This window comes from Mustela putorius, unplaced genomic scaffold (genome assembly GCF_011764305.1).
Source record: "Mustela putorius furo isolate JIRA1106 unplaced genomic scaffold, ASM1176430v1.1 tig00000145_pilon_pilon_pilon, whole genome shotgun sequence".
Lineage (NCBI taxonomy): Eukaryota > Metazoa > Chordata > Mammalia > Carnivora > Mustelidae > Mustela > Mustela putorius.
The window spans coordinates 37428357-37449894 of NW_025421294.1; the positions used below are offsets into that span (position 1 = coordinate 37428357).

The following is a 21538-nucleotide window of genomic DNA, read 5'->3' on the forward strand; positions in this document are numbered from 1 at the left end:
TGAATGGCCCTCAGAGGCCCAGCAGCTCCCCAGCCATCTATCACAGTGGCCCCAGGGTCTCCCACTGAGCCTACTTTGTTTTCCTGCTAGCCTCTCCAGACCAGCTTCCCCGGACCCATTAGTCTATATACCCCGGACAGCCCCGCAGTCCCCAAGTTGAAATGTCCTTCCCTGTCGTCAACACACCGGCGTTTCTAGGTGCTGGGTCCAGTCTCCAGAGGAGAAAATCTGATTGTCCCAAGGGTATTGGGTCCACCTCCGAGCCTGTCAGTTGTGGCCAGAGAGGTCAGGGCGTTTGGTATAGCATCATCTGGAGGAGGAGGCTGGACGAGGACAGGGTGGGGAGGCGCTTCTGGAAGCACATATGGAAATGTTAATTGCTATTCTGCAGCCCATGAGGCAACATATCCAGGGCTTTAGACCTAGACAGACTGGGTTCAAACCTCAGCTTGCCTTTCAGATCTCTGCTTGGTGTCCCCTCTTTGTGTTTCTGAGACTCGGTCTCCCCATCTGCATGTTCAAAGTGAAAACACTTTCTTGTGCATTCATGGTGACAGTTAATTGAGATATGCCATGCTCAGTAAGCACATTAGCTATCATTAGCTGTCCCTCTGTTCAGATGAGACTTGCCCAAGGTGACATCATTTGGAACTGTTTGAGCCAGCGTATGTTCACGAGTCTCCCTGGCCCAAAGCCTGTCCTCCCTCAACTCTCCTGTTCTGACTCAACTTTCTTATTTCTACCAGAACTTAAAAGTGAGGTTTTTTTTCCCACTCAGCATAATGGGCAATAATTGGGGGTTTGCTATCACAGAAACAGCTGCCTCAGGCTCCCCTCCCTGCTAGTCTAAAGGCAGTGGTTCAGCCAGCTTTAAAGAGTCCCAGATGGGTGGCTGGAGTGGGAAAGTCACGGAATTCCAGAGGGTCCTGCTGTCCTAGAAATGGCCGGCTGCCCACCCCCTACATCCCAGAGGGGGTATCTGGCAGAGAGTAGGGCAGACCCCACCAGCCAAAGTCAGCTGTTCCCAAGGACGAGTCAGGGAGGCCTGCCCGTATGGGGCTGTGACCCCCTGAAGTAAGATGATTTCATGATCCCACCCTCCCCTTCCTCCTGTCTGGCGAGTAGCCTCGGCTTTTTCAAAAGTATCTTGGCACAGAAGAGTAGGGGGAGGGCCAAACTTTCGTGGAGGAACAGCTAGGCCAGTGTGGCGTAATGGAAAACGCAGAGGACTCAGTCAGGAGACTTGGGGCCCAGCCACCTGTGCTGTGTGGCCTTTGGCACACCCCTTAACCCCTTTGTTGCCTTACTATCCTCATCAGGAACGTGAGGTAATGACAATAGAAACAGCATTTCTGGACCGTTGACTGCTCAGCATCTCAATATATTGACTCCTTTAATCCTCATGTTAAACTTATTAAATTACATAGATGAAGAATCGTAGGCTCAGAGAAGTTAAGTCATTTGCACAAGGTCACACAGCTAGTGAATATCAGAACTTGGATTTAAAACTAAGGAGGTGATACCAGATACCACACTCTTAGCCACTGTGCTTCTAGTGCCCTCTCTCTAGTGGCTCCTTCACAAGGTTTATGTGGCCTTAAGGGATGTGATGTGTGTCCAGAAGGAGTAGAGCACAGAGACAGCAGATTAGTGATTGCCAGGAGCTGGGGGGAGGGGGAAAGGGAAAGAGGCTCTTTGTCAGTACTGGGTATCTTTTAGGGGTGATGAAAATGTTCTGGAATTGATGGTCATGGTTGCATAGCCTTGTGAATATACTAAAAACCACTGGATTGTACACTTTAAAAGGGTAAATTTTATGGTATTTAGGTATATCTCAGTTGCTTTTTTTTTAAAAAAAGTGATGATATATGTGAGCAGTTTCTGGGCTGTCGAGCCCCGAACAAATGTCAGCTGTTGGAATTATTGATGGGCGTGGGTTGCTGCTGGGAACTGGCGTAAAGATTAGAGGAAGAGACAGTGCCAGTTTAATAGAGTGGTTAAGATCCTGGGCTTCGATCCAAATGCTGCCACTTACTGGCTGTGAGATCTTGGTTTAGTCAGTACTGTTTTAGTTGCAGATGACAGAAACCCAGTCAAAATGGATTACTCAAAAAGAACATTGATTAGCTGAACGTAACTGAGACATCTAAGTGTTCTTGGCTTCAGGTGTGGCTGGATCTAGGATCAAAAGTGTAAGTGAGGACCTGCCTTCCTCCAGTTCTCCTCGTTCTTCATGCCCAAGCAGGGTGATGGGTGATTCAGAGGTGGTCACAGCTCCAAGCTGTATCCCACAGGTCAGCTTAGTGGCTTCAGGAAAAAGAACACCCTCAACACTTTAAGCAAAAGTCTCACTGGTTCATCTTAGGCCAGTGGCTGGACCAGTCAGGGCCGCCCTAGGGACTGGAGTAGAATGTGCGTAGACTAACTGAGGAGTAGAAGATTCCCCTGAAGGAATCAAACAGCTGCCACAGAGGGGGGATAGCCTGTACATGACAGAAAACAACATATGCTCCTCCGGGTCGGGGCAGGACATTCCGGCAGAGGAAACAGTCTACAGAGAGACTGCCTGGGGTAGAAAGGAAGAGCATGACTCAGGCTCCTTTGTGGGAAAAGAGACTCACAGTCACCAGCAAGAAGGTCCCCTTTATGACAGTCCACCTTCCAGTGTGATTTCCTGACCCTCTTATGCTTAGAACAGCCAGACCCTAATCGTCATTCCTGCCACTTCCCAGTGGATCTCTGACCTCATATCTCATTCATTCTAGGGTGCAGACTATAGAGCCCTGTGCTTGGAATGGCAAGACCTGGTATCTGGTCCCAGCACTGTGTTACCAGCTGTGTGGCCTTGGGCAGGCCACTCAGCCTCTCTGAACCTCCCTTTCTGCCCTAGCTGGGGCCCATGCTGGAGAGTCCATTACAGCGTGCCAGAGAGAGCTGGCATATGAGCAGGGCACAGGGACGGCCAGAACGCGCAGAGCGCTGAGGGCAGTGCCTGGCGGAAATGGGGTTTGGTAGAGTGACACTGTGACGGGGTCAGTGAGCATTTGCTGAAATACGCCATGTATCCACTTTCTGTGCCATCCCATTTAGTCCTGAAGTCACAGAGAAGAAAGCAGAAGCTCGGAGAGGCAGAGTCCTATGCCCAGAAGCAGCATGGCTGTGATTCAGGCCCAGGTGTGGCTGAGTCTGAAACCCGTGCTCCCAACCACTGAGCCCCCCAGCCTCCTTGAGGCCTGCATTGCCTTTATATCTGTCTTTTCAAAGCCGGGTTTGCCTCCGAGTTCTGCCTAGAGCTGGTCTTCAGGGGCCCATCTGGCACTCCCACTAAGATGCGGCCAGAACCTGTCTTGCAGAGGGCTGCTCCCAGCACAACACAGGCCCAGCACAAACAGGCCTCAGATGGGAGAGGGGTCCACTCTACGCCACGCCATGTGACCTTTGCCCTCTGAGTTTTCCCAGGGGTTCAGTGTGTCCCCCAGGCCAGCGTCATGGTCTTTAGCAGAGCTGGGGCAGCCCTCACAGAAGGCACAGTTAGCTATGTGCTGAGCCAGACCTGAGCCAGACCCCAGTGTGCAGAGAGGGACCTCTGTCCCAGCCAGGGGGCCTTAGGCAGAGCTCACTTCCTGGAGGAGCTGACATCTGAGCAGGGCCTTTACAAAAAGTAAGGAGCCGACCTGCTGGCAGGATAGAGGAGGGCTTTACCTGAAGAGGAAGCCACATGTGCAAATGTATAGAGGCAGGATTTCTAGCTGGGCATCTGGCAGAATTCCCGTGGTAGGGAACACAGAGCCAGCTGGGTCACTCTGCCTAGCATGGAGCTCAGGGGAGAAGTGGGAGAACATTCCATCTGTGAGGACCCAGAGAGGGCTGTTCCTAGGGACAGGGGCTTGCTGGGAGAGTTGTTTCTGAGGCACAGCTCATCCCAGAGTTGGGAGTGGCTGACCCAGGGCACACAGCAGAAGTCATTTGTTTCTCACAAGGGTTGAGACATGACCGACCTGTCCCCTCTCCAGGAGTTTGATGGCCGCAACTGCCCTTCTGAGCTTTGGCAAATGTCTGCCCAGAAGCCCCCATGCTCCACCCCAGAGGCCAAAGGAAAGGGAGTGTCTCCTCATCTTCTCTGGGGGCAGGTACAAGGGGTGGCAGAACCGAAGGGCTCCCACTCCCCAGGCGGACCTGGCCTAGCTGGGAAGGCTGCCCAGTAAGATCCTAGGCAAAAGCTGGCCTCAGAATCCACCAGCCGTATTTATTGAAGTACTGAATAGCAAAGGCTGGGTCCTCAGACACACAGACACTGTCTTCAGAAATTGCAGGGCCTCCCACATGTTGTACACACTTCATGGAGTCATCCTTCCCTGCCGTCTGAAAAGCTGTGGCCATCTCGGTGGCGAGTAGCTGAGACAGCCCTTTCCCGCATGGTCAGCAGTTCTTGATTTCTGAAATGGAAAGGAACAACATTGTGTTGGTCAGTTGGCTCTGATTCCCAGTCCAAGGGTCCTGTCGCTGCCACCTAGAACCTTTCTCCTAATGTCTCTTCTCCTAGACCACAGAATAAGGGAGGGCTTTCCATGGCTGACCAAACCAGATAACCACTTTTTTTTTTTTTTTAACACATTCATTCATTCTTTCTTTGCACGGTTGTATGCCAGGGACCCAGGACCTACCAGTGAGGAGGTACTGGGGCAGGCCAGATGGCAGGCAGACTGATAAGGAAGTCAGACTGAGAAAACGCTGACCTGGACCGAAGGGGCTGCAGGAAGAAGAGCGAGGTGGGGAGGTGGGCCCCACGTGGCATGTCTGCCAGGACCCAGACCGTGCTGATATTTAGCCAGACCAGCTCCTCGAGGGGCAAAGTTTCCAAAGACAACGAGCCATGTCCACCAGTTCCGGGTATGTCATTGTGTGCTGTTCCGAGGACCACGTGGCTTCCCAGCGACCCTGCGCACGGCGGTCTCCACGGCCTGCTCTGGCTCTTCTGGGACAGGAGGCTTTGTGATCCTGAGGGAGTAAATCCCTCCAAGTCCAGTCTGCCACTAACACAAACCACGTGTGGCCCTCCACGCCAGCTTCCACACTGTTTTCCTTGGACAGCGTGTCTCCTTTCTCCCCGCCACAAGCTGATGTGTTGAAAACTGCTGATGGAGTGTTCTCTCTTCCCCCTTGGAGGCCTGCAGTGTGGCCACTTGACGTGGCTTCTTCTCCCTTCCCATCCCCCAGACTGACTCACTTTCCTCCTCGGTTTCCAGTCCTCCTCACCCCGAGCACCTTCCTTTTATTATCTGGGCGGCAGGGCATGGATTTTCTAGTTTCCCAGGAGAGCAGTCTACCCTGGGCCTCAGCCCGGCATGCCTCTGGTCCTGTTGCTGTAGACTGCCTGGGTCTGAGGGTTCCCATGGAGTGTCTGGAATGTGGCCTGTGGGTGCTAAGTACAACAGCTGTCTGGATAGAAGCAGTTTGTGGCCTATGAGCCTGGACACACTAAGACCAAGAGCAAACTAACTCACAGGCTCTGATCTCTGCTTGCCCATAGTCCTCTTAGATTGTTGTTCCCATTGGCAGGGTGATAAAGAAAGCGAACTAAAATTGGATATGGCTAAATGAGGAGGGTGGGTGTTCTAGTCCAGCCCTGCACCGTCTGTGATGATGGCACTGGTCATGTGAGGCTATTTAAATGAATAGGAATTAAATGAAATTAAAAGTTTGATTCTCCAGTCTCTGGAGCCATGTTTCAAGCGCTCAGCCTTGGAGCTCCATCTAGGGCTAGTGGCTGCAGTAAGGGCCATACAGACATAGAGCTCTGCCATTACTGCAGAAAGTTCTGTTGGATAGCCAAGCTCTGGCTCCCGAGGGCACTTGGATAGTCTGAGGACTTTGCTAACCTGGAAACACAGCCTTGTGATGGAATGTTATTCAGCCTTAAAAAGAAAGGACATTCTGACCCCTGCTCCAATGTGGCTGAAACTCAAAGACATGGTACTGAGCGAAATAAGCCAGACACCGAAGGACGGACATGGCGCGATTCCGTGACATGCAGCACCGAGAACAGGGAGATCTGTACAGATGGAAAGGGCAGCGGTGGTTGCCAGGGGCTTGGGGTGGAGAATAAGGAGTTCGTATTTAATGGGGACTGTTTCAGTTTTGGATGATGAGGAGCTTCTGGAGGTGGATGGTGGTGATGGTTGCACAGCAGTGTGAATGTCCTTCATGCCACTCGTTGTGTGGTCAGAAGGGTCAAAATGGTAAAGCAGACTGCGGTCCTCCTTCCCCAGATGCTGACTCGGGCTCCCTGGGCCGGGAGGCTGGCCCCTGACATGCAGTGGGCCCGAGGAAGCATCAGAATGTAACTCCAGGACTGTCTGGTCCCCAAGGTACAATCTGTGCTTAGACTTCACAGCATGAAACCCAGATCTGCCACCTCAAATTAATAAATGACATTTGGCGGGGGACACTTCAGCTCTTTGGGCCATGCTCGTCCGGGTAAAAGCAAGTCAGGACAAAGGACGAGAGAGTAACTTCCTAAGGCGTGCTGTCGGGGACCACAGGCAGCGCTGGGGAGGCCTGTTCCTCTGACCTCCTTCTGACAGGCACAGAAGGAAGCCAGGAAGGGGAACGGGTGGATGGATTACTGGCGCATGCCGTTCTTTTCTCCAGAGTTCTCTTTATTGGTGTTCCAGCATCATCCTGACAAATAAAACTGAGAAGGACCAAAAAAGATGGCGTTAGACAAAACCTGTCATTTCTGAAAGACTCTGTAGCTGAGACCAAACGATCACCCCACTTTTCTAAAGAAAGCATGCTGTTCACCTGCGCACAAAATATTCAACTTACTTCATCTCAGGCTGATTTTTCACACTTGCGTGACACTCCAAAGCCACCCTTGAGAGTGATCTTAGGGAAAGGGAGTGGGATTTCAATTAAGGTACCTGAACTAGCCGGACCACCACTTAGCTGGGCAACGTCAGGCAGCTGTCCATCTCTGCTCCCCAGTTTCTCCTATCTGGGACATGGGGAGCAAACATTTGTATCACAGAGTTACTGCGAAGGTCAGATCAAGTCATGCATAGAAAGGTTTACTAACCGTAAATTGCCAAACAACTGTTAGTCGTGGTGACTAATTAGTGTTTAATATTACAAATAGTACAATTAGTGTTTAATATTACAAATAGTTTAATAATACAGATAGTATTAGCTTAGGGCACTTAGCAAACAGGTGAAGCTGTCCCCCACAGTGTTCCATTCGTCGCCTCTGTCAGATTTTGCTGAATGTTGACTTTGTGCCGGCATCGGAAAGCTCCTGGATGCAAAGAAAGCAGCCTGCCTTTGCCCATGGGCCTGCTATGGGCTCTCCAGTTGCTGAATGATGGTGGACCAAACATGTCCCATGATGTCCCAAACTTGTCCCATCGCCACACAGCACAGAGTAGGGCCAGTGGGAAACCACAGATCAGACCATGACCTCTGGGCTGCTCTGCAGGGTGCCGGGCAGGCCAAGGCAGACCAGCCTACCCACGGGCATCACAGAGGACAGCACCAGTGGGGCAAGGAGCCCCAACTCGCCTCCTAGGCCCTCAGAGCGATCCATGTTCGTTGTCTCTGCTGTGTCGTCAAGGCTGGTGATGTGACGGCAGGGAAGCCACGGGCTTCCACCCCTGGCCGCATCGCCTGCTGACTGCAAGCTCATGGCAGATTTCTTCCCTCTCTGGGCTCCAGTTTCCTGGCTAATCATGTCCACCTTGAAGGAGTATTCAGAAGATTTAGTGAGAGCATGTGCCTAAAGAATCTGGTCCGTACCTGGCACGGATAACGTGTTTCTCTTGCCCCTCCAGCCTCTCCTCCCCCTCCCTGCTCACAAGCCATGCTTCTTCAGACTTTCTTTCCTTCTACCAGAGGGGCATCTTGAATGTCTTTGTCTTGGAGGAGAAATGATGAGCGGGCTTGTCACATTCCAGCCATCACGTGGGGGGCTCAAGGGTCCCTTTCCCTCTGCTGGAATCCCGGGCCCAGGTGCCCGTAGGGTGGTTATGCTGTTGTACAGAGCCTCTCTGTATAACAAGGGCCCATCTCTCACTCGGGTTGCATGTCCGTCGGAGCTTGTTGGGGGCTCTGGACCTGCAGGGGCAGAGAACACACACTTTCACACACACAGAGACACACCACTGTCAGCCGTGGCCAGTCACATGGCAGAGAGAAGTGGAGGTAATGAATCACACACCACTCATGGCTCTCCCACCCCAAAGTCACACGTATCTCTTCTGCTCACATGTAACTGGCCACATCCCACCGCCAGGAGGTGGGGAAGTACCGATCTACGGTGTGCTCAGGAAAAGAGCCAGAAATCTGATGACAGCCTCCATCACTGCCACGGCCCTGCTTTAATCCATAAAGTAACACCGCACGTCAGTCTCATTAGGGCCTACTTAGAGATGAGCCAAGGTCTGTCGATTCCCCAAGACCACAAACAACAGGTCCTTGGGATTTTGTCTATCAAATCAGAGAGGTGTTTATCACACTAGTGAAAGGTTTCCAGTCTGGGGACTCTGCCCCTGTCCTTTCCCACTCCCGCAGTAGCCTACACCTACCTCTGAAGGTGCTTCCTACACCACCCTGTAAGAATCAGTTTCCTTTTCAGTCTCTCTGAACTACAGTCTTTTCATCTTCAAACCCCATGTGCCTAGCACAGAGCGGGGCCCAGATCTATCTTTTGGGCCAACTGCGGAATCTTAGCATGGTAGGGAAGTGTAATCATCTCACAGACCTAGATCTAACCAGCCTGAGTCTCAGTGGTTTGTTACCCAACAAAACCTGCAATTCTTAGGAAACAGATTGACCTACTGTCAGTGAAATTCTGGTGGCTTTGGGGGTGTTGTTCCCGTTTCCGGTCCTGTGGCTGGAGACCTCCAGGAAAACTGAGAATGGCCTCTCCCAGCTCTGAGCCTTCACTGATACGGTGGCTGTAGACAGAGAATTGTTTTCATGGAGATCCTTCATCCCACTGACATTGCCTTCCCCATTAGTCTGGGTTTCTGAAAAGCTGAACACAGCAAGCCTTTGTATATCAAGTCACGTATTTCACATAATTCCCTTAAAATGTCAGAGATGCATTTATCATATTAAAGGCTTCTATTTTTGCTATTCTCCCCCTGTTTAGATGCAGATGTTGGACAAATTTCCCATGGAAGGAGGACAGAAGGATCCCAAACAGCGGATCATTCCCTTTCTACCAGGTGGGTGAGACACATGCTGTCAGAACGGGCTCTGGGGGATCCAGGACAACCCCCACATCTCAGCTTAGCTTCCTGGGACAGTGTCCTAATGACCAGAGTCCCAGTCATTTGTAGAAATTAGTGTCTAAGGATAAGTGCTGTGGGGTTAGATGCTACACCATCTACTGCGGCAAGATACTTCAGCTCCAGGATCCTCAGTTTTTCTGTCTCTGCAGTGGGAATAATTAGAGCTCATAAAGCTTTTGTAGTGTGTGGCATCTTTGTTTGGCTACAGTGTGACTTTGCTATTGTCATGGCATGAATTCACACCAATTTGGCAACTTAAAACTACCCTCATTTATTATCTCACAGGAAGTCCAGGCAGGTGCTGCTGGGTTCTCTGGTTAGTCTCTTAAGGCAGAAGTCATCGTCTTGGCCAGGCTGGGCTCTTATCTAGAGGATTAGAGAAAAATCCACTTCCAGCCTCATTCAAGTTGTTGGCAGAATTCAATTCCTTGCAGTTATGGAAATAGAATACGGGTTTCCTTGCTTGCTCTCAGCCAGGAACCCCTCAGCTTCCAGAAGCTGCCTGCATTCCTATCCATCTTCTAGCTGGCACTGGGGCATTGTACCTTTCCCATGCTTTGATATCTCTCTGACTTCCCCTTCTGCCACCTGTTGGAGAAAGCTGTTGGCTTTTAAGGACTCACGCATTATGTTATACCTACCTAGCTAATCCAGGATAATTTCCCTCTCTTAAAGTGAACTGTAGCATACACTGTAGCAAGAACCTAGGAGTGAGATCTCATCATATACACAGGCTGTGGAGTTCTGGGACTCTGAGGATGAGGATGGACATCTTTGGGGGCCCATTTTAAAAATTCTGTCTACCTGTCTGCCACAGTAACCAAGCACCTGCTGAGCTCCAGTCGCTGTGTAGGAGTTAACACATTCATGGTTGATCCCTGCCCTTAGACATGAAGTGTTCCTTCCCCCCCCCCCAAAAAAAATTCCTTTAGGAATAGTATTAAGTATGTCTACTGTAGGCCAGTCATGGGGCTAAGTGCTTTACAGTCATTACCTTGTTTAGGCTTCAGAATAACCCTGTGCCCATTTTGTAGATGAGGAAATTGAGGCTCAGAGAAATTATGATCATTTGCACAAATAGCAGAGCTGGGCTTCAAACACAGCTTTGGCTGGCTCCAAAATTCATGCCTAAAGTCAAATGGCCCCAGTTCAAGTGCCAATGCCTCCACTCATCCACTGCTACCTTCAGTGAATTATTTAAGCACAGAGTTTCCTTCTTCATTTACAAATTGGAGGTAATAGTGATACTTAAATAATAAACTTGTTGTGAGGATTAGCTAAGTGCTAAGTGACACATAACTAGCAGCAATCAAGCACTTACTATTATTTTTATGTACAGATAATCAGCAAATTGACAGTCACCCAAAACCACAAATATTTAGAGCTGGAAGGGCCCTTTAGATCTTTTCCATTTTGCAGACAAGGGAGCAGGCCAGAGAGGAGGGAGACTCCCTGGGTCGTCCCCCCCCCACCAGGAGCCCACCCTCCCCTCCCTACTCCAGGGTTCTGCAGTCAGCACATCAAGTGGTTCTTCCAGATATTAACATCACAGAGTGGACTTAGAGACAGGGTAGATGTGTTTGCCAGGCCTCATCTACTGGGAGAATCATTTGCCTAAAAAAGCTGATGTTTTTAGTTCTTCCACGGAGAAAGTGTGCAATCAGACTGGAATTTTTGTCTCCAGTTGGAGAAAACCCAGTGTGCCAACGCAGCAGCCAACTCATAGTGCTCCCGAGCATGGGATTTGAAGTCAAACGGACCCAGTTCCGCGACCTCACACAGATGATAGCCCTCTGCCCCCAAGCCTCAGTTTCTCCATCTGTAAATGGAACAATGACTCCTGCTTTACAAAGCTTCTCTCCCTGGTACATAGTAGGTTTTCTGCAAAAATCAGAAACAGGATCCTGGGACGTCCCTTGGGAATTTCTTGGTATTCATATTTTAGAGTCCTGCTTAAATAAATGATATGTCTGAATATTCAAGTTGAACTGGACTCCAAATGTAGGCTTTTTTCTTCAAGGAAGGAAAGGAAAGCAGTGAGTTATAACTTTTTACTGGATGAAAGGCAACAACCAGCTGTGAAAAAACTTCCCAGGACAGGGAAGAACTTGAGCTGACCCTCTCCCAAGGCCCTGAATGCTTTCGTGTTTACAGAATCCTTTTTCCACCCACAAATTTATGAAAATGCTGTTCTCAGAGACTCAGCCCCATTTTTTCCTGCTCAGGGCACCCACTTGCTGCTCAGAGAGGTGTGGCTGGGCCCCAGGACCCCTAGAGCGTCCCTTCGTGGCTTACCACTTCACTTTTCCTTGAGGCCAAGGCCAAGGGCAGGGATACACAGGCGGCATGTCCCCTCTCCTAGGGGTCCGTTTTCTGCCAAGACTGCCGCGTCAGCAGAACAAAAGCAAGTCTCTTGTTAGCACAAAGGCAGGGGGAGGGGGGAACAGTCCTGTACAATTTTCCATCCCAGCAAGAGCTGGGGAAGCCAACTTGGCAGAAGATGCGGCTTGAAAAATAAGACTTACAGTTTGGCCTTCCACCACTGTGGAAAACAAAAGCCTGCCCGTTCCCACCAAAGCCTGTGCACTCCACCAAGCACCCTTTCTGCTCCAGGAAGGCTGGAGCTCACCCTCCTTCCCCACAACTCACACAGAAACTCATCAGGCACCGATAAGGGACCATTGCCCCCATTGGCATTGGACTCAGAGCCCCCCGCCAAGGAGGTACTGGCCGCATAGTTCTACCCAACAGCCTAGGGCCTGAGCTGGCTTCCAGATCTGCTGCAATGGATGATGAATTAGCCTATCAGAGGCAGGTCTTAAGAAACCAGCCAGGCCGAGGAAAGAACACGGGCCCTTAACTGAGGAGTATGAGGCGTATCATCTAACCGGTTTCAAAAATTAAGTGATTAGGGGCACCTGGGTGGCTCAGTGGGTTGGAGCCTCTGCCTTCAGCTCGGGTCATGATCCCAGATTTCCGGGATCGAGCCCCACATCGGGCTCTCTGCTTGGCAGGGAGCCTGCTTTGCTTCCTCTCTCTGCCTGTCTCTCTGCCTACTTGTGGTCTCTGTCTGTCAAATAAATAAATAAAACCTTTAAAAAAAAATTATGTGATTATTCTTTTTTGAGCACCTAGGAAGGGCCAAGCCCTGTGCTGGGTGAGTCATGGAAGTTACTTCTAACAGATACGGGCTGTTATCCCATTTTACAGATGAGGAGACCAAGGCTCTGGGAGGTAAATGCATTTCTCAAGGCAGCACAGTCACCCTGGATTGGCTGAGTTCAGCGCCTGTGACCTCCCCAGCAGGTGCCACCACGAGTCTTCCTGTGCCCCTTGCTGGCAGGGCACCTGCCATATGCCCAGAGACTCCTTTCCCACTGGGGCCCTGCGGGGAGAAGAGTGGTGCTTTTGTTGTCCTGTCACCTGTCACACCCCCAGGAGACCTTGAAGGTGCGGGAGTTCTCCATCCTTCACTCTCAGCCCTTGCAGGCTGGGCCTTGAGAAAATTCTCTCCGTCAGTGGTGACTCCAGGACTAGCCTGTGCTGTTCCCACGGGCGGGTGCCTGCATCGTTCCTATTGTGAATTGTTAGAGTGGGGTCACAACCTCCCCAGTAAGAAGCCTGAACACCCCACTCCCCACCCTTCCTCTGATTTAGAGAAGGGGACATTATATCATAATGGGACCAAAATGGTTTTGGTAGGGACTCCTCTCCAGGTCTGAGAAACAGATTAGAGGCAGGAAGCATCTACTGTGGGAGGTTTCTCTTCAGGCAGGCATTCCTTATTTTTCCTAAAGCCTCGGGATTCTCCTCGGGGGTTCTAAACTGCTAATGGTTCCACCCACGAGGGTGGTAATTTGATGATCACAATGACTGGGGGTGGGATAGGGATGGGCCAGGGATGCTAAGCATCCTGCAGGGTGGGGGACACTCCCACGCAGGGAAGGACTTCCCCACCCAGAATGTCAACTGGGTCCCTCCCTGTTGGAAAACACAGACTGTCAGTGCCTAGAGGGCAGGCCCCCTGCACTGGCCCATTGAGGGCTCACAGAGAGACCGCACCTATCCACTGAATAAAAGCAGGGACACCAGGTTGTACACCCTCCCCACTAGATAGCGTAATTTCCTTTTTTATGGGAAACAGCATGAACATTTTCTGATTTCAGAAGCAATATATGTTTATGGTAGGAAATTTGGGGAAAGTCAAAGAAGAAAACAAAAAAACTCTGTCTTCCACCCCTTGGAGACAAGCACTTTGAAACCTGTGATGCATTTTGTTCTAGATTTTTCTTTTCTAATAAACATGGTGTGTCAGAAATTTGACTGACTCATAAGCAAAATTAAAACAATCACGATAATAAACAAAGGAGACTCCCTGTTATTAAAGAATTTGAGGAATATGCATTTTATCTCACAGTGGGTTATTGTTTTCTTTTAAGTGGTAGAAGTTAAGCAGGAAAAAAAAATTTCAACATTAGGTTGACCATATCTACCTAAATTCCTAATTGTGCCCTTTTGCCCAAGAGCCCGTGGTCAGATTATTTTAAATGTTAGGTTAACCCCTTTGGCTTTTTGGGTGCAAATCTCCCTTACCAGCTTGCATTGCAAATCTTGGAGTCAATAGGCTGTTTCCCATCATCCCTTTCAATTCTATCTTACACAAACTCCTTTGGACCTTTCCTGCCATTCTGTTCCTACTCACCCAAGCTCTATCTGTGGACATTGCAGCCCCCCCCCCCCCCAGAGCCATGCAGGAGCACTGGTTGACCTCTCCTTGCCCTGCCAGGCTTGTGACCCGAATTCTTCTCCTTGACCTCTCTCCTCTGAGCAGAAGTAGAAAAAGCTCTTCATAGCTCTCCATGCTCTGCTATTGGAAAAGCTGTGGTCTCTCTGTGCCCTCTTCTTTGACCTCCCCCTAGAGACCTCCTGCACTCTGCATAAACTTGGCAGACAGGCTTGCCTCCATCCCCCACCTCCTTGCCCCCCGCCACCGCCGTGTCTTATTTCTGACTTTGCCTGCCCCCTGCCTGTGCCACAGGTCCAGAACAGTGAAGCCAAGCCACCTTACTGGTCAGTGCATCCACCTGGCCACCATCTGCCCATGACTCTCCCCTGTTAGACTCATGGGAGCTTACCAATCTGCTTTAAACAAACCTCACCAAGAGCATTTTAGCATCTTGGATCCTCAGTGGCATCGTTTTTGTACTTGTCTTTGCGTGTGACCCCCACTGGAAGCTCTGGTACCACATCCAGTGCTCAGGATATCACCAAGCAAGCAGTAGATGGAGTCTTGGTTAATTCTCGGTAAGGGAGGCAGGCTTGGAACCCTTCTGTTACAAACAGCTGATTTGAGGAAGAGATTGGAAGGATTTGTCATCTTGGCAAGTGAAATCCACCTTCATACATTCATCAGGTATGAGTGCCATGTGGTGAGAGTACAAAATTGATCAAGGTCTGGTCAAATCCTGTGTGTACAGAGCCCCCGGACTAGGAGGAAAGAGGAAGCTCTAAATCGACAGTGTGTGGGATCAGAAAGAGACAGGAACTCTTAATCCATTTGAAGTAGGTCAAAGTTTCTCAACTGGGATGGTGGGTGAAGCTGGATAAGAAGGTAATCTAGACAGAGGGAAAGGCACAGAATAATGAAAGAGTGTGGGGTATTTGCAGAAAGTAAGACCAGACTAGGCAGAGGAGGACAGAGGAGAAAAGGAGGTTGAGCTGTTAGGTGGGACATATCATTGTCCTCTCTACTGCTTACTCCATCTGAGAACCCAAGAGTTCGATCATCAGATCTAGCCTTTCTTCTTCAACTGGTAGGAGCCCCCTCCTTTCCCAGGATTTATCCAGCCTCTCTCATCTCACCAAAATTTGCCTCCTGGGCCCCACTCCCTCAGGCCCTTGCACTTGAGCTGTGAACAGGCCCTTGGAGGACCATGCATGGGGTCCTCCAGGCCCTGTGGCCATCCAGCAGGGGATATTAATGGAAGCCAGGAATTTGGGTACCACTCAGACTTACCACAGACAGCCACATCCACACCCTCCAGGTTTGCTGAGAACTTATCATCACCCCCTTACAATACAATGTGTGCTCTCCTCCTCTGCAGGCAAAATTCTCTTCCGACGGAGCCATATCCGGGACGTGGCCGTCAAACGCCTCATACCGATTGATGAGTACTGTAAGGTAAGTCTAAGAAATGTTAACACTTCCCTGTGTCTCGTGTCTTCTCTTTGAGTTGTTTCTTTTCTTCTTTTCCCTTTCTGGCTACAGAAATAGTCATTGTGAGCAATTCACAGCTAAAAGAAATGTAAAATCAGAAAATCAACCACCTATGAGTCCTCAGAGGCAAAAATTATTAAGGTTTCTACATTTCCTTTCTAGTTTTTCTATGTGCATTTCTTCATGGTGTTGACATCACCCCGTATGTGTTATTTTTGTGGCTCTTTCTTTTTTAATATTGTGATATAAGAATTTCCCAATGGTATAAAATCATCTTCTTGAGCCTACTTTAAATGACTGCACAGTGTTCCACTGAGTGTTAATATTCCAGAAGTTACTCAGTCCCTGTCATTGGACGGGGCAGCTGGCTTCCAATCGCTTGAATGTTATAAACCACAAGGGGCCTGCCTTTTGCTTAGATCTCCTTTGATTTGTGGCTGTGGTTGGGAAAGAAGCATGCTTTTCCTTTGTTTAGGTTCCCTTATCTTAAGTATTTATTTCTCGAACTTAAAATCACTAGCAGTTCTGATTGAGAAGGGTGGAAATAGCAAGAAATGCCTTAACAGTGGGGCAACCAGTGCTCTCTCTCCCAGAGACTGGAAACAGAGCAAGTATATTTGTTCTTCTCACTTCTGTCTTACATTTTCCTGGAGGTTCTAGCCAGCGTAAGCAAGCAAAAAAAGAAAATAAAAGGCATACAGTTTGGAAAGGAAGAAATAAAACTGCCTTGATTCACAGATGATATGATTCTGTTGTAGAAAATCATAAGAGATCCACAAGAAAAAAAAACTACTAGAACTAATAAACAAGTTTAGTAACATCACAGGCTAAAAGATTGATATAAAAAAATCAATTGTGGAGGCACTTGGCTGGCTTCTTTGGTGGAATGTGAGACTCTTTATCTCAGGGTTGTGAGTTCAAGCCCCATACTGGGCATTGAGCCTACTTGAATAAATAAATAAATAAATAAATAAAACTCTTTCCTTATAAAAAACAATCAGTTGAACCTCTAAAGACTAAGCATGAGCAATCAAAAAATGAAATTAATCATTCTACTCACAATAACATCAAAAAGAGTAAAATACTTAGGATTGAATTTAAGAAGTACAAGGTTTATATATTGAAACTACAATACATTGTTGAAAGAAATTAAACCAGCTCTGAAGTAATGGAGGGACATTCCATACCCATGGACTAAAAGACTCAACAATGTTAAAATGGCATTCTTATTACTACTCAGCCATCAAAAAGAATGAAATCTTGCCATTTGCAATGACACGGATGGAACTGGAGGGTATTACACTAAGTGAAACAAGTCAGTCAGAGAAAGACAAATACCATATGATTTCACTCATATGTGGAATTTAAGAAAACAAAACAAACAAGCAATGGAGGGGGAGACAGAGAGGCAAACCAAGAAACAGACTCTTAACTACAGAGAACAAACTGATGGTTACCAGAGGCAAAGAGGTTGGGGATGGGTGAATAGTGATGGGAGTTAAGGAACACACTTGTTGCAGTGAGCACCGGGTGATTTATGGAAGTGCTGCATCACTGTATCATACCCTATAATTAATAATACACTGAATGTTCACTAACTGGAACTTAAAGAAAAACTTTAAAAAATCTAGGAGAATAAATTAGAATTTGGGGGTCAGGATGAATTTCTTAATGAAAACAATGTGTGTGTGTGTATTATATATACTTGGAATTTGTAGAAATTGATGTGAAAAAGTCAAAAAAACATACAGAGAAAATGGGCAAAGGACAGGGTTGGAAATATAAAAAGAAAAAACAAAAACAAACAAAAAAGCCCAATGACAATAACAAAAAGATACAAAATAAAATAAAATGGCAGTTCTTCCCCAGTTGATCTCTATATAATCTCTGTCAAAATCCTAGAAAGCTTTTTTGTAGAAATTAACAAGCTGATCCTAAACTGTGTGGAGAAATGCAAGGAACCCAAAATAGCCAAAACAATTATGAAAAAGAAGAATAAAATTAGAAGCTTGTAATACCCATTTCAGAACTTCTACAAAAGCTACAGTAATCAAGACAGTGTGGTACTGGCATAAGGGCAGGCACATAAATCAGTGGGACAGAAATGAGATCCTCGAAATAAACTTTTGTGAAACTTATGGTCAATTGATTTTCAGCAGTAGTGCCAAGAAATTCAGTAAGAAAAGGATAATCTTTTTAACAGTGTGGGATAATAGAACATCCATACACCAAAAGGAAAAAAAATTAAGTTGGATCCCTACTTCATATCGTGCTCAAAAATCAACTCAAAATGGATCACAGACCTAAACGTAAGAGCTAAAATTATAAAACTTCTAGAAAAAAACATAGACGAAAACCTTCACGATCATGATTTAGGCAGAGAGTTCCTAGACAGGACACCATAAGAGAAAAATTGATAAATTAGGCTTCATTAAACTTCTGAACTTGTACTTCAAAAACATCGCCTATGAAGAAAGTGAAAAAACATGTCATAGATGAGGAGAAAATATTTGTAAATCATATCTCTGACAAGGGACTTGTATTGAAACTATATAAAGAACTCTTAAAACTCAACCATAAAGATGACCTAGTTTAAAAACAGACAAAAGGTGTGCCTGGATGGCTCAGTCGGTTAAGCGTCTGCCTTCAGCTTAGGTCATGATCCCAGGGTCCTGGAATCAAGCCCCACATCAGGCTCCCTGCTCAGCAGGAAGCCCGCTTTCCCCTCTCCCTCATCCCCATTTCTGTTCCCTCTCTCACTGTGTCTTTCTCTGTCAAATAAGTAAATAAAATCTTTAAAAATAAATAAATAAAAATAAAAATAGACAAAAAAGATTTGAGTAGAAATTTCACCCAAGAAGATGCATGATGGTTATTAAGGCTGTGAAAAGGTGTTCAGCTTCATTAATCATTAAGCAATGAGAAATTTGCAGAGCCATGGGAATGGCTATAATCCACAAGACAGCAAAACCAAGAGCTGGTGAGGATATGGACAACCTGGACACATAATAGGACATTCTGGTGGGGACACATGATAGGAAACCTCTTGGGAAAACTTCAGCACTTCCGTCCACAAGTGAAATTGACCATGTGGCCACTCTTAGGTATCCAGAGAATTGAAAACATGTCCACACAAAGACTTGGATGTATGTGTTTGTAGTAGTACCAGTTCATAATAGCCAAAAACTGGAAGCAATCCAAATGTCATCATCAGGAACATAGATAAAGAAAATGTGGACTATCCATACAATGAAATATTTTTCAACAATAAAATGCAGTGAAATCCTGATAAATGCTGCAGGTTGGATGAATCTCAAACCCATGATGCTAAAAGAAGCCAGATACAAAAGACAATGTGTTGCATGATTCTATCTACATGAAATGTGCAGAAAAGACAACTTTATAGAGACGGAGAGCAAATCAGTGGTTTCAGAGGCCTGAGGACAGTGCAGGCAGAGATGGACCACACATTAGGCGAGGGAAATTTTTGAGGTGATGGAAAAGTTCTAAAACTAGATTGTGGTGATGGCTGAACAACTCTATAATTTACTAAATGTCCCTGAATTGTATCCTTCTAATGGGTGGGTTTTATGATACATAAATTATACTTCAATACATCTTTAAAAAAAATATAAAGGGGGGCATGCGGTGTGAGGATAGATGCCCCTTGTCTTGGCAGGAGACATCACATGGGCAGAAAATCACTCCTGATCACTCCTTTCTTCTTGCCAGACATGACCTCATTTCACCCCTCCAACAACCTTAAGGAATAGGTTTTATTATTCCCATTGTGTAGACGAGAAAACAGAGGCCCAACAAAGTTCTCTCTCTTTCCCTGGGCCCAAAATGAATAAATAAATGTTTTTTTAAAAATCCTGGAATAAAAAGAGATAGCAGCTGCCTGCATCTGGCTGGTGCTTGGAATGGTATAGAGATCGTGAATTCACCTGGATTCTGGATTTGCCATAGGGAAGAAATGGCTTATGTCGTGTGAGCCATGTGGAAGTTACCACTCCCTACTATTAATGCATCATAAGAGGCAGAACAGATATTTTGGGGTTTGGGTTGGCCAAATTCCCCAGCCTGGCTTCAAGGGAACTGCCCTCCGGGAAGGAGATGAAACCGTCTATTCACAAAGTCTGCAAAATCCTTTACAGACTACACAGATTTACTTAACATTTGAGTATCTGTTATTAACATTGTTGTGAGCTGACTTAAGGCAATTTAATCGATAACTATTAGCTTTATTTTAGAAGAAATTGGTAATCTCCAATAGGTAAAGATAGACAAAGGTTGTGGGTATCCCAAATCTAATTCCAACTAGGAAGAAGCTTTCTGCTCTATTAGATCTGTTATAAAGTTACAGTAATTAACATAATATGGTGTTGGCACAAGGATAGGCAGACCATTAGAACAAAATAGAGAAGCCAGAAACAGACCTGTGTGTTTTTGGAAACTTTAATATTGGCAAAAGCAGCCTTGCAGGTCATTGGGGGAAAGGTTGGATTCCTCAGTAAGTGGGAATCCTTATGGGAAAAAACAAAACAAAACAAAAAAAACGGTATCTAATCCCTGCTTCACAGCACACATGTAATCATTTCCAAGGAAATTAAAGACCTAAATGTAAGAGGCAATAGTATAAAAGGTTTTAGAAGATAAAAACGGCGGGGGTGGTGGAGGGGGGCACTTTATAATCTCTAAGTATAGAGAGATTTTTTTTTTTAAGATTTTTATTTATTTATTTGAAGAGATCACGAGTAGACAGAGAGGCAGGCAGAGAGAGAGGGAGGAAAGCAGGCTCCCTGCTGAGCAGAGAGCCCAATGTGGGACTCGATCCCAGGACCCTGAGATCATGACCCGAGCCGAAGGCAGCAGCTTAACCCACTGAGCCACCCAGGCGCCCCTAGAGAGATTTTTAAAGATACAAAGTACCAACCATAAAAAGACAGATTTATTTGACTGCATTAAATTTAAGACTCTGTTCGTTCAAGAACACAGTGAAAACAGGACTTGGCCAAATTCTGCCACATATACAAGCATTTATTATCAAGCAGCGCTCTAAACAGCCTCTCAAGTTGTTCTGTAAGCTTACTTAAATACCAGCTGTCAGTCTGACACCACTTTGCATGGACATTTCCTCGAGACAAATGGAATGATAGCCCAGTGCCAGGATCAGCTAATCCCACCCTGGTCTGACAGTAAAATCCCCTAGAAGAGACAGAACACAGAGGACTCAGAATCCTAAACCCAGTGCACCATTTTGGAGGATGGATTTGCCACATTCTTTTCATGCAAGGACCAGAGTAGCTGAGATTATTTCTAGAGCATCCCTCATTTCGGCAGTAAAGAGTATCATTTCTAACAACTGTCGTAATGGTAAATAAAGGCTGCGGTGTTGGTCAAAGGTCAAGAAAATGGAAGCCATGAAGTAGCCTTTTCTAGAGTGAGGACTTGTGAGTAGAGGTCATTTTTGATGAAGATTCAGTTTTACTAACCATCATTGGGGTGTAACTTAAATCTAACATACATACATAAACACCCAGACAGACAAACACATGAGTGTGTTTGCCCATACTGTAGTATTTTAAAGTAAATGACAGGCAGTCTAATGGCAGAGTTTACCAGACACCTCCTGTCAAGATTTTTACTGTATACTACCACCTGTATTGTTGTTATTATTATTACTATCATCATCATTATTATTATTTTTAAATTTAACTCACTTTTTTAAACTTCTTAAAAATATACTCTTTGGAGGAAATTTTACAATACACCATAATATAAAATTGCTAAAAATTGCCATAAAAATAAAAGAGAGAGCAATGAAACAATAGCAACAAAGGATATGTCTTTAAATCTAGCCAGCTGCTGCTGTCTGCCTACCAAAAGCCCCTCACTGCCTGGTCCTGCTCTTTTTTTTCTTTTTTCTTTTTAAAGGCTTGCTTATTCATTCATTCATTCATTCATTCATTTTAAAGAGAGCATATGCTAGTGAGGGCTGGGGGAGAGGCAGAGGGAGAGAATCTTCAAG

General features: G+C 46.7%; 1 protein-coding gene across 1 annotated transcript in view; it reads left to right on the forward strand.

Annotated features, from left to right (window-relative positions):
- Positions 1 to 21538, forward strand: part of SH3PXD2B (SH3 and PX domains 2B) — a 100516-nt gene that overhangs the window by 32543 nt on the left and 46435 nt on the right. Inside the window, exons 3-4 of the mRNA XM_004737601.3 lie at positions 9149 to 9224; positions 15395 to 15471. Of these exons, the coding sequence (XP_004737658.1) occupies positions 9149 to 9224; positions 15395 to 15471 (153 nt within the window). The remainder of the gene's footprint in view (positions 1 to 9148; positions 9225 to 15394; positions 15472 to 21538) is intronic.